Raw genomic sequence first — 13,070 nt, 5'->3', positions numbered from 1 at the left:
ACCACCTTTTCATGACCAATTTCATTTATAACCTCCTTCATGAAGTTAGCAATAAAAATATTTATCTTTTGTTTCATCGGAACAATCAACCTCTTTTAAAAATATTGGTCCACTCTTCGTCACCGCCATAAAATTAATTAGTGGCCTTCTTTGTGGATCACTCCATCCATTACAATGGTAACTCCTTTTTCCGTTCATGTGCCCTTGATTGGATTTAATAACCTTTCCACATATTTTCTCTCCTTTTGGAGAAGAGTAGTTCTCAACTTGTTATAATCGGGAGGCAAATACCCAAAAATTCTACTATTGGAAGCAAGAGTATAAGAACTAATGTAATAATGATTTCTTGCAAAAGTAAAGGGCAAACCACTCGAATAAAACATTCTAGCAATTTCGGAATCCAATTGGTCGCGTGTTGTCACATTAAAAGCATTTTCTATTGCACTATTCTTTCTTTTCTTTACCTCCAAAACATAACAATCCTTTGAACCCATATTATACGATGGCAATGACACTCTTTTCCCCGCCTTAGTTTGCATTCTCAACTTGGCTTCATCTTCCATTTTTTGCATTTCACATATATCTGTTATAGTTACTTTTCCACAAGCCCCAATTCCATAGCTTTGTAATTTTAACAAATGTGCCTTCACTCGTGTATCAACTTGTCTTAGTTGCATTACAAAAATTGCATTGCCAAATAATGTTACCACCCTTTTGATTAAATTATCAAGTTTTGTAACATATTTCCAAAGAGGCTTAGACAAATCATCATCCATAACATTATCACTCATAATTTCAAAAACTTAAATAAGATAGGAGTGATATTACCCGAAACTTGGAAAAATTTCTTCTTCTTGATCTTGCAAATGATTCTTCAAATGAGGATTGATGAAACTTTAAATTTTTTTAATTAATTAATTAATTTATTATTATTATTTTTTTGAAGTTTTCTTGCAATTTTCGTAACAGTGACCATTGGCCAAGGAGAAAATGCCTTATTATATAGATATGAATTATGTTGAGGGGTAAAATGGTACAATTTCATTCAATCAAAATATTATATATTATTTAAACTAAAGTTGCAGACATTTAAAGATACAAAAAGATACGAAATGGTACAAGATTTTACAATGGTGGGCCCTAAAATTAAATTATTCATTTGTATAGGAGATTTTCATCATTTATAGCCGTCCCTTTTTCTTCTTTATCTTTATCTTTTCTGATTTCTTTCCTGTTCAAGCTTCTTCTCTAATTTCTTTCATGTTCCAGCTTCTTCTCTGATTTCTTTCTTGTTCCAGCCGTTGTCTTCTCTGATTTCTTCAGTTCTACAAGTTCCATTTTTAGGCAAAGTCTCTTCTTCTTCTCTATTCTCTCTTTTTTCTTTCATCTTTTTTATTCTTCCTTCCGAGACAGCAAACTGAACTCCGGTTGTATTTCTTCCTTTAGCTCCGGTTGCATTTCTTCCCTTCAACTCAACTGCCCAGCAGCCGTTCGACACGTTGCAAGCAACTCCGACACGTGTCGGCCACGTGTCGGAGAAGTGTTGGTGTCCGATACGTGTCGGACACCGATACGCTGTCGCCGGCAGCGTGTCGGTGCTATGTAGGAAAAACATATAACCAATATTTAGTCAAATAAATACAATTCATTAAGCCCTTGTTTGAGCCACATTATTAGAATGAAAATGTATTTTTGAATAGTGTATTGATGGGAAATGTGTGGTTAAGAAATAAGGAAAAATTTTGGATTTGCGTGTAATATTATTTTATTGAAAAATGTGATCGAAATGATTTCAAATCACTGTTAAAGAATGTATTTTTTGAAAAAATGTGGCTTAAACAGGCCTTAAATATAAATTAAATTTGATATAATTAGATCAGACACATTCTATTCTATGTACACAAATATGATAGGAGAAAATGCAAATTTAAATCCTAATTAATTGAAAATTTGATTGAAAAGTGAAAATTTGTAGTAGATGTGATAATTTGTAAAAAAATTATAAACAAATTTTAAAGAATTATAAAGGTTAGGATTTTGGTAAAATGTGCGAGGGATAGAGTAAGAGAAATTTACTTATTTTTCAAAAAAAAAAAAAAAAAATAGAATAAGAGAAAAGAAAAAAATTCAAATTTATTGTAATTTTGCTCTTGTTTGGTAGGGTTAAAATCAAATTTTTAGTAAATTCTAATAAAAATTTAAAAGTTACGGATTCCATGAAATATGTTATTAAAATTTATTATTAATTTTAATTTAGATTAAAATTTTAAATAGATACTACACATGAATTTTCCCAATAAAAATAAAAATAAATAAATAAAAAAATAAATCAATCCAAAGTTGGGGGGTCACGTGTCCCCCAAGGACTCTCCTTGGTTTAGCCCCTATTTGGAAGCATACTCATAATTGTTGGCTATAGTAGGCTTATCTCGGGTGCACTGGAAACTTGATTGGCAATATTTTGCTTTATAGTGATGTTTTAGAAAGCTAGTAGTTAGAGCATCTCCAAAAATCTCTTTAAATGTAAAATGCTTTCTATTTTAAAGGGTCAATTCTAAAATTTATGCTCCAAGACATTTTTCAATGTAACATCTTGAAATAGAGCGTGTTTGACTTTTCAAATTTGGAGTCAAATCCACTCTATAATAAAATGTATTAAAAAATATTTCAATTCTCAATGCTCCATATGTTTACCTAATTAAATAGTATACATAGAAAATGGAGGAAAATAATACGATAATTTTGAGGGAAGCTTGTGAAAATAAAAAATAGGGAAAAATAATAATTACATATTAGGAGTAGTAAAATTAAGTGTTAATGATAAATAGGTTGTTGGAGTAGTTAAAAATTTTTACTCTCTAAATTTATAAATTCTTTTTAAATTACGAAATAAAGTCTTTACAAACATAGAGCCTCTTGAAGATGTTATTTAGATGAGGGTCTTGACTTTTACTAGTGTTTAGGAATATTTGTTCCATTCATTACATTACTAGTCCACGAGAACAAGCGTTGCTTTGGTTAATGACTATGATTTGATTTTATATAGGCTTGAGTGCTAATTGTTACCCTTTGTTTTGCTTACTGTGTAGTACTTGGGGGGTGGGGGAAGAAAATATTCTTTTTGTTTAGTTAAATGTTAGGGTGTACTCCTCCTTTTAGTCAAATCATTGTTTCATATGCCTATGACCTGACATTTTAAAGAATTTTCGGTGGAATCTTTCATGGGAACCCAATGTGAAAATTGGTCGGGGATCAAGATCTCATTTATGTAGAAGATAACAACTTTTTTGGTGTTATTTTCCCTGATTAAAATTAATATACATTCATTAACCTTATTAGTTTGCCAAATCTAGGTTCAAGCTCAACTTTAATTGATTAGAGCCAATTTGAGTTTCAGAGAATTGAGCTAAATGGAGATTGGATCTTGCCAAGCCCAAATGGATCACTACCCTTGTTGCCTGCACACATCCCATGCTAAACCCCCCCCCCCCCCTCCAAAAAAAAATAAAAATAAAACCATAGATGAAACATATTGTACCCATTCAAAACGCATTGCAATACAGTAATTTTGATTCACCATTTCCATTATTGATTTTCTATTGGTTGAGCTATATGCTTGTGGTTGAACTTCAATTCTAATGCGAAACATACCTTATTCATGGCAGGAAATTTCTAATCCTACATATCTGCAACTACAAGAAGTCAATAACTATAACTGTTCTCTTTCTTTTTAACGAATGCTCTGCTTAGAAAATTGTACTGCTGTAGAATAGGCGTTCTTGGATAAGGTCGTGTGGCCTAAATATTTTACATTTGAGCAACTATCTTAGCTGGCTTGACTAAGAATCTTCTAGACTTCTTAGTACTCATATTATAAAATGGACTAGGGATGTTGCCGAGCTCTAACTACCGGTAAATGGCCCTAGTTCCTTAGCCCATTAAATATAAGATTGTCAAAATTTCAAAATCCAAAATGTAAAATTAAATTAATATAATATTTTAGTCTGTACATATCAATACTTGCTCCAAATTCAATTCTTACAAAATCATATAGTTTCCCCTGTTCTTGCTCACATATCTATGTTACTGTCCTTGTTTTTATATCTAAACAAAATTTTAATTTTGAACATCTATCTAAACCAAAATTTAAAGCAAACTAAACATCCATTTTTAGTTCAGATGAAGTGCTAGCATTTTTTCTATTTTAAGTATAATCAACAATAAAATATGAATGAATTGTCTACTAAATCTGATTATGTCAATCAATAATAGAATTGTAGAGGGATGGTTATAAAAATTCGTTGGCTTATTTTTATTTTTACTTTAAAAAATTTTAAAAATCAAAATGTTCACTCCCCCCCTTCTCTCTTTTTGAGCCTCATGCTGGATGCACCTTGCAGGTGCTTCATGTCTATTATGATAAGAGACAACAGCGTCTTACTAGATTGCCGGGAGTTTCAAATGCCGAAGTAGAGGATAATCATTCAATTAAAAGCAAAGACATTTCAACTTCTCGGAAAAGAAAAAAATATTCAGAAAGAAAATCCTCAGAGTTTGTAAAAGCTAATATCGCAGATGGGCAGCCCAGTTCTGAGAGGACCACCGCTCCATTAGATTCGGATGACCTATTTACTGAGGCCCAAAACTCTATTTTAACTTCTGAAGAAGATTATGAATACCATTTGCAGAGATATCTCACTGGTGATAATATAGAGAGCAGAGAAGAGCCAGAATTCAATGAAGTAGATGAGGAAGCCCGCTCTTTTATTCACAAGTGTGCTTTGTCAAGGTTGAAACCTGGAAGTCGAAGAAAGTTCTCGTGGAACGAAGAGGCAGATAGGTAATAAAAAACAAAAAAAAAAATTCGTGAAATTGTCTAGAAAGATAACCTGTTAATAGCAGCAGCTCATCATTTAACAACTTCTCGTTGAGGTTGAAACCTTATGGATTTGCTAATAAACTGATTTGTTCTGAATACTTGATGAGAATGGCCTGATGATATCCTAGTTTTATGCTTAATTGCACCTTTTCAGATAGTTATTAAATTTATGCACTATATTTTGTGTTCATTTGATTTCTTATCTTCTGAAGATCTTCTGATACATCTGTCTCATAACAAAGTTTTCATATGGTTTCATTTACTTTTAGGCAATTGGTGATTGAATATGCAAGATACCGAGCTGCTCTTGGGGCAAAGTTTCACCGTGTAGATTGGGCATCAATTTCAGCTCTTCCAGCTTCTCCTGATTCCTGCAGACGAAGAATGGCAATATTGAACAGTTATATCCCTTTCAGAAAAGCTGTAATGAAGCTATGCAATATTCTTGCAGAACGGTATGCAAGATACCTTGAGCAAGTCCAGGGAAAAATGTTGAATCATGCTGATACTGAAATGAGGGACCAGGATTACGCAGTTGAAGAAGAAAATGTGTGCTCCTCATCATCTAAATTTGGAACATGTTGGGATAATTTTGATGACAATATTATCAAGCGAGCATTAGATGATGTTCTACTAAACAAACGATTGGCTAAATTGGAGGCCTCCAAGCATATGTGTTCAGATAAAGAAGACGGGGAAGGAAAAGTAAGTTGACATTCCCCTATTATCTTTATCTATGTTTCATAGGAATATAATATTTCCGTAATTTGTTACGTATGTCTATTTGATCATAATCTGTGTTAAGTGTCACGAGTTCAGACTTGTACTACCACTTTCCCCCCAACAACCAAGGAAAATATAAACACAGAAAGAGGGATAGAAATTTGAAATGTGAATTGTGTTTTCCAGTTAAATGTGTTATTAAGGCGAATAACAAGTGTCTGTTTTCTGCCAAAGCTATTCTGCTGTCCATCTCTGTTGCTGATGACATTTATAATCTATGGAGTGCTTTGTCATTTACTTCTTTTACTCTCCTGTGTACAGTATCCCCGTGGCACTGGAATCACTTCTTCAGCCCCTCATAGTCAGGAATTTGAGAATTGTGAAGAGAAGAGTAGAGCTTGTCCTCAAAGATCGAGCTCTCGACTGCTTCCTAAAAAGTATGTGAAACTTTTAAATGAAGGTGCAAGTGTTAGCAGGAGAGCACATGAATCTGTTGCTGTTGCAAATGCTGCTGAGCTATTTAAGCTAATCTTTCTAAGCACATCGTCAGCTCCTGAAGTTCCTACTCTGCTAGCTGAAACATTAAGACGTTATTCTGAGCATGATCTTTTTGCCGCTTTTAACTACCTAAGAGAAAAGAAAATTATGGTAAATTATATTTCCTGCAATATACATCATCATTTGATCACTGCAATATGGATAAAATGAATATATCTAGCACACTGCTGAATAAACAGTAATTGAAAAAAAATCATGACTATTCTTAACAGTAAAATACTTGGACAGGCCACATATGATGAAGATTTTTTGTTTCCATCAAAAAAGTACCGCCCCTCCTATTTACATAGGAACTTGGCTCCATGGGCAAATTTAAAGCTATATCTTGGAACGGCACTGAAATCTCAAACAATATTATCACAATGTAGGGCACAAGTATTTGATCTAATGTTAAATAATCACCATTAAAATATAATTATTAATCCATAAATACAGCAGAAATACAAATCCTTATATTATGAGATGTTTGTTTAAATGCCATTGAAAGACAAATATTTTAATCTCACTAGTTCTTTTTTTCCTTTTATTGGTATTTGGCATAATAAACTAACAAATTTTTTCTTCCTTTGGCAGATTGGTGGTAGCTATAATAGCCCATTTGTTCTTTCACAGCACTTTCTGCAAAGTATTTCTTTGTCTCCATTTCCCATGAACACTGGAAAGAGAGCTGCTAACTTTGCTTGCTGGCTCCAGGAAAGAGAAACTGATCTAATGGAAAAAGGGTTTGATCTTCCTGAGGATTTGCAGTGTGGTGAAATTTTTCATTTGTGCGCTTTAGTTTTTTCAGGAGAACTATCAATTACCCCTTGCTTACCCGAGGAAGGAGTAGGAGAGGCTGAAGATACCAGAACTTCTAAACGTAAACACGATAGTAGTGATATTTTTGGCGACGACACACCTAAGAAATCAAGAACATTGACTGGTGAGGGAGAGATTATCTCTCGCCGAGAAAAAGGTTTCCCTGGTATTAAGTTGCAGTTGCATTGTGCAACAATCTCAAGAATACATGTTATTGAAAGGTATAAAGATGAGGACTTTAATTTTGTCACACTTGGCAAAAGCACTCCAACTGATACTCTCAGTTTGGAGGTTGACCGTAACACATCACATTCTGATGTAGCCGATCATGCTAGAGAAATCCTAGATTCTGGGACAACAATCCTTCCTGCATATGATGTGAGTAAATCACCATGGGAAGCGATGACAAGCTATTCAGAATATCTGATATCTTTGCGTTCTTGTCAAGAAAAAAGATTTTCTCTTCATCCCGAGGTATTTAAAACTCTTTATTCAGCCATTCAAAAGTCTGGTGACCAAGGTTTGAGCATGAAGGAAATTTCGAAGGTCTTGAACATGCAGGGTATACAGTGGTTACTCTTTTTGAATTTTGCATATCTCCATTCTTGCTTTTTTAATGTGCAATTTCTTTCATATTGATAACACCAAGTTCCTTTTCAGGTAATATGTTAGAAATTATGGTTGAGGTGCTTGAAACATTTAGGCGAGCTATAAAGGTTTGTTTTATTGATTGACCTATAGTTATTGGTATCACATAGACGCTTTTCTTCATTTTTTGTCATTACAGGAGCAAGATACCGAGCTGCTCTTGGGGCAAAGTTTCACCGTGTAGATTGGGCATCAATTTCAGCTCTTCCAGCTTCTCCTGATTCCTGCAGACGAAGAATGGCAATATTGAACAGTTATATCCCTTTCAGAAAAGCTGTAATGAAGCTATGCAATATTCTTGCAGAACGGTATGCAAGATACCTTGAGCAAGTCCAGGGAAAAATGTTGAATCATGCTGATACTGAAATGAGGGACCAGGATTACGCAGTTGAAGAAGAAAATGTGTGCTCCTCATCATCTAAATTTGGAACATGTTGGGATAATTTTGATGACAATATTATCAAGCGAGCATTAGATGATGTTCTACTAAACAAACGATTGGCTAAATTGGAGGCCTCCAAGCATATGTGTTCAGATAAAGAAGACGGGGAAGGAAAAGTAAGTTGACATTCCCCTATTATCTTTATCTATGTTTCATAGGAATATAATATTTCCGTAATTTGTTACGTATGTCTATTTGATCATAATCTGTGTTAAGTGTCACGAGTTCAGACTTGTACTACCACTTTCCCCCCAACAACCAAGGAAAATATAAACACAGAAAGAGGGATAGAAATTTGAAATGTGAATTGTGTTTTCCAGTTAAATGTGTTATTAAGGTGAATAACAAGTGTCTGTTTTCTGCCAAAGCTATTCTGCTGTCCATCTCTGTTGCTGATGACATTTATAATCTATGGAGTGCTTTGTCATTTACTTCTTTTACTCTCTTGTGTACAGTATCCCCGTGGCACTGGAATCACTTCTTCAGCCCCTCATAGTCAGGAATTTGAGAATTGTGAAGAGAAGAGTAGAGCTTGTCCTCAAAGATCGAGCTCTCGACTGCTTCCTAAAAAGTATGTGAAACTTTTAAATGAAGGTGCAAGTGTTAGCAGAAGAGCACATGAATCTGTTGCTGTTGCAAATGCTGCTGAGCTATTTAAGCTAATCTTTCTAAGCACATCGTCAGCTCCTGAAGTTCCTACTCTGCTAGCTGAAACATTAAGACGTTATTCTGAGCATGATCTTTTTGCCGCTTTTAACTACCTAAGAGAAAAGAAAATTATGGTAAATTATATTTCCTGCAATATACATCATCATTTGATCACTGCAATATGGATAAAATGAATATATCTAGCACACTGCTGAATAAACAGTAATTGAAAAAAAATCATGACTATTCTTAACAGTAAAATACTTGGACAGGCCACATATGATGAAGATTTTTTGTTTCCATCAAAAAAGTACCGCCCCTCCTATTTACATAGGAACTTGTCTCCATGGGCAAATTTAAAGCTATATCTTGGAACGGCACTGAAATCTCAAACAATATTATCACAATGTAGGGCACAAGTATTTGATCTAATGTTAAATAATCACCATTAAAATATAATTATTAATCCATAAATACAGCAGAAATACAAATCCTTATATTATGAGATGTTTGTTTAAATGCCATTGAAAGACAAATATTTTAATCTCACTAGTTCTTTTTTTCCTTTTATTGGTATTTGGCATAATAAACTAACAAATTTTTTCTTCCTTTGGCAGATTGGTGGTAGCTATAATAGCCCATTTGTTCTTTCACAGCACTTTCTGCAAAGTATTTCTTTGTCTCCATTTCCCATGAACACTGGAAAGAGAGCTGCTAACTTTGCTTGCTGGCTCCAGGAAAGAGAAACTGATCTAATGGAAAAAGGGTTTGATCTTCCTGAGGATTTGCAGTGTGGTGAAATTTTTCATTTGTGCGCTTTAGTTTTTTCAGGAGAACTATCAATTACCCCTTGCTTACCCGAGGAAGGAGTAGGAGAGGCTGAAGATACCAGAACTTCTAAACGTAAACACGATAGTAGTGATATTTTTGGCGACGACACACCTAAGAAATCAAGAACATTGACTGGTGAGGGAGAGATTATCTCTCGCCGAGAAAAAGGTTTCCCTGGTATTAAGTTGCAGTTGCATTGTGCAACAATCTCAAGAATACATGTTATTGAAAGGTATAAAGATGAGGACTTTAATTTTGTCACACTTGGCAAAAGCACTCCAACTGATACTCTCAGTTTGGAGGTTGACCGTAACACATCACATTCTGATGTAGCCGATCATGCTAGAGAAATCCTAGATTCTGGGACAACAATCCTTCCTGCATATGATGTGAGTAAATCACCATGGGAAGCGATGACAAGCTATTCAGAATATCTGATATCTTTGCGTTCTTGTCAAGAAAAAAGATTTTCTCTTCATCCCGAGGTATTTAAAACTCTTTATTCAGCCATTCAAAAGTCTGGTGACCAAGGTTTGAGCATGAAGGAAATTTCGAAGGTCTTGAACATGCAGGGTATACAGTGGTTACTCTTTTTGAATTTTGCATATCTCCATTCTTGCTTTTTTAATGTGCAATTTCTTTCATATTGATAACACCAAGTTCCTTTTCAGGTAATATGTTAGAAATTATGGTTGAGGTGCTTGAAACATTTAGGCGAGCTATAAAGGTTTGTTTTATTGATTGACCTATAGTTATTGGTATCACATAGACGCTTTTCTTCATTTTTTGTCATTACAGGATATATGAATTAATGTTGGTAAAATCCTCCAGTTACCACTGGACAAAATTTTCTCTCTCTCTTAATTGGGGTGGGAGGTGAGGGGTGGAAGAGGGACTAATAAGCTGGTCCAGATTTATATGTGTGACTGCCTTGAATACAGGTGAATGCTTATGACGACATTCGCGTGGTTGATTCTCTATATCGGTCCAAGTACTTTTTGACCCCTGTAGCTGCTGTTCACCATGATCATGTACGGACTCCTCTTAGAGATCAGAAAAGGAAAATGGATGAGGAGCTTATGTCTATTGATTGCAATAACCATATAGATGATGTTGCCTGTAGAGACGAGATTAACATGATTGCCAATAAAGAGCATAGAGTCACAATTTTGAATCTACCTGAAGATGTTGCTGATCGTTCTACTGAAATTCAAAGCAAGGATAAGATTACAGGTTATGAGCATTCTGAAGTTATCCCTCCCAAAATGGATGGAGGAATTGAAATGTGCAGCCTCCATTCTGTTGATTCTCATATATATAGGCCAATACTGCCGTGGATGAATGGAGATGGTACTGTAAATGAACTTGTTTACAAGGGTCTTGTACGCCGTGTTCTTGGTATTGTGATGCAAAATCCAGGGATATTAGAGGTATTTATTTTGAGACAAGCTTTTGGTGTGATGCACTAACGTCTTGGCTGCAGAACCTTTCGATCTAAATTATGGGTTTATTTGTTTAGAAAATGTTACGTGATTTCAACTTGCTGTAATAAAACTGAGCTTGCACTGTGATAATTTTAGTGAACCATTTCTAGTTTATGGTGATGCACTACTTGTGGCTTGCAAATTCTTTTAGATGCTTTCTCCTGTGGTATTTTACTTCTTTTTGCATTTATCATGTGTTTAGCTTCTAGTGATGTTAGTCTTCAAATTTTTATTGGGAATAATGCTTCCTTTGTTGTTGTTGTTGTAAATAAGTATTGGTAAATAAACTTTCTGTATGCGGTAAAGCCTTATAAGTTTACTTGCTCCATCTTTGCAGTTAATCATCAGATTGGTCTATTAGTTGCGGTCAAATTATTCAACTCAACAAGCTTTCTTATAATCTGTTTTTATATAGAAAAGTTGTAATCTATTTCTCAATTTGACATGTCTTGTCTATTGTTCCAGGATGATATCATAAACAAGATGCGGGCTCTGAATCCTCAGGTATGTTATGAGCATTGTGTTGAGGAATGTATTAAAGATCTTCCTATTTGGGAACTTCATCTTTATATAGTTAAGATCGTGGTGTAATGACCCAAGCCTCGTGCCCATGCCGTTCTCTCTTTCATACTGTCCGCTTTGGTGATAGAAAGCCGTGAGGGTGAGGGATTAAAAGGTAGATGCCCTCCCAAAATGGACAGTACATAAGAGAATGGTTGAGCACGAGGCTCTGGTCGTTACGGACTGCTAGAGGGATCATCTAGGTGGGGTACTAATTTTCCACAAATAATGATAAACTCATAATTCTCTTATAACTTAATGAAGTATTAAGATAGCATGCAGCAAGAAAGTGAGCTAACAATTCCAAAATTAGTCATCATATATGTCAAGGTGCAAGTGTGTGGTTCATTCTGAAATGCTATAGTTCAAAATGCAGAAATCATTTTTTTGGAAAGCTTTTTCTTCAGCTGCTCAAGTTATATCTGAAAATGTTGAACAGGAACAGTACATTTTTTATTTTTATTTATTTATTTATTTTTTATTAACACTTGTTAGAGAGTATTAAAAGGTTGGTTTAAGTGCTCAAGCGAATCATCGTTAACTTGCATTATCTAATACCGTGATAATGAGAAGTACGTAACAACCTTGCAGATAGTGTAATGAGAAGAGTAATAATAAAACTCAATGTAGATGACGGCTAAGAAATAAGAGCAGATGGGGAAGAATGTTTAAGTGTTCAATTTATCATTTCGAGATGACCAGGGAAAGTAATGATAATTTGGGCATGGTTTTATTTACGACTTCTGCACATCAAATTAACCGTGAAGTGTTCAATTGCCTTGCATGATATAAACAGTACTAATTGTCAAAACTAAATGCCTTTCAGAGCTGCCGAAAATTGTTAGAGATAATGATTATGGACAATCACATAGCCACCCGCAAGATACCTCAGATGACGTCATCTCAACCTCCTGCCATTCTGAGCGACGTTCTCGGGTGTCGCTTTAAAAGCCCAAAGTTAATCTGCAGAGAGCATTTTTATGCAAATCCCATGAGCACAAGTCTGTTGTAAGAAAGATGTATGTATTTAGTCTTTTGGATTATGACCTGGGGATATCTTCGATAGGCTTTTCAACTTCAAGAAATGCGCTAAATTGTACAAATTCTTAATTTTCAAGTTTCTGGCAGAAGTTTGGTTTGGGACTAAATCCATAAATGGAGAAATCCCTAGGTTCCAATGGGTATGTATCATGTATGTAGTCTTATTGTAATGTGATCTGCATCTCCTTTTGGGGAAGCTTTGTAATGTTAAGAAAATTATGGTGACATTGGCATTGAGAGAGAGCTAAATTTATATAGCCATGGAGGAAGAATGTATGGTTGTGTAATTTCTGGTGGCAGTAGGCTCACGCTGCTCGGCTCATGCCGCCATGAGCCCATATGCCAAGCTGAGGTCGGCAAGTCAAGCCAGCAGCTTCACGAGACTTCCCATGGGCAATACTTCACGAGCCTATACATTAAGGATGTTGTAGGAGGTAAATTATTTGGGTAACCAGTT

General features: G+C 34.9%; 1 protein-coding gene across 5 annotated transcripts in view; it reads left to right on the top strand.

Annotated features, from left to right (window-relative positions):
* LOC111374704 overlaps nt 1–12,850 on the top strand; it is a 23,583-nt gene extending 10,733 nt beyond the window's left edge. For 4 of the 5 annotated variants that reach the window (XM_022997412.1, XM_022997413.1, XM_022997410.1 and 1 more), the window contains exons 12-20: nt 4,401–4,840; nt 5,149–5,172; nt 7,753–8,164; nt 8,504–8,830; nt 9,314–10,100; nt 10,199–10,254; nt 10,469–10,957; nt 11,477–11,515; nt 12,399–12,850. In XM_022997412.1, coding sequence (XP_022853180.1) covers nt 4,401–4,840; nt 5,149–5,172; nt 7,753–8,164; nt 8,504–8,830; nt 9,314–10,100; nt 10,199–10,254; nt 10,469–10,957; nt 11,477–11,515; nt 12,399–12,584 — 2,760 coding nt within the window. In that variant the 3' untranslated portion in view covers nt 12,585–12,850. The other variant, XM_022997414.1, reaches the window with a different exon arrangement.
* Nucleotides 12,851–13,070: the final 220 nt, after the last annotated feature.

The sequence above is a fragment of the Olea europaea genome, unplaced genomic scaffold (genome assembly GCF_002742605.1).
Source record: "Olea europaea var. sylvestris unplaced genomic scaffold, O_europaea_v1 scaffold1279, whole genome shotgun sequence".
Taxonomy (NCBI): domain Eukaryota; kingdom Viridiplantae; phylum Streptophyta; class Magnoliopsida; order Lamiales; family Oleaceae; genus Olea; species Olea europaea.
The sequence above is the reverse complement of the archived record's forward strand: the minus strand, read 5'-3'. Positions and strand labels throughout refer to the sequence as shown.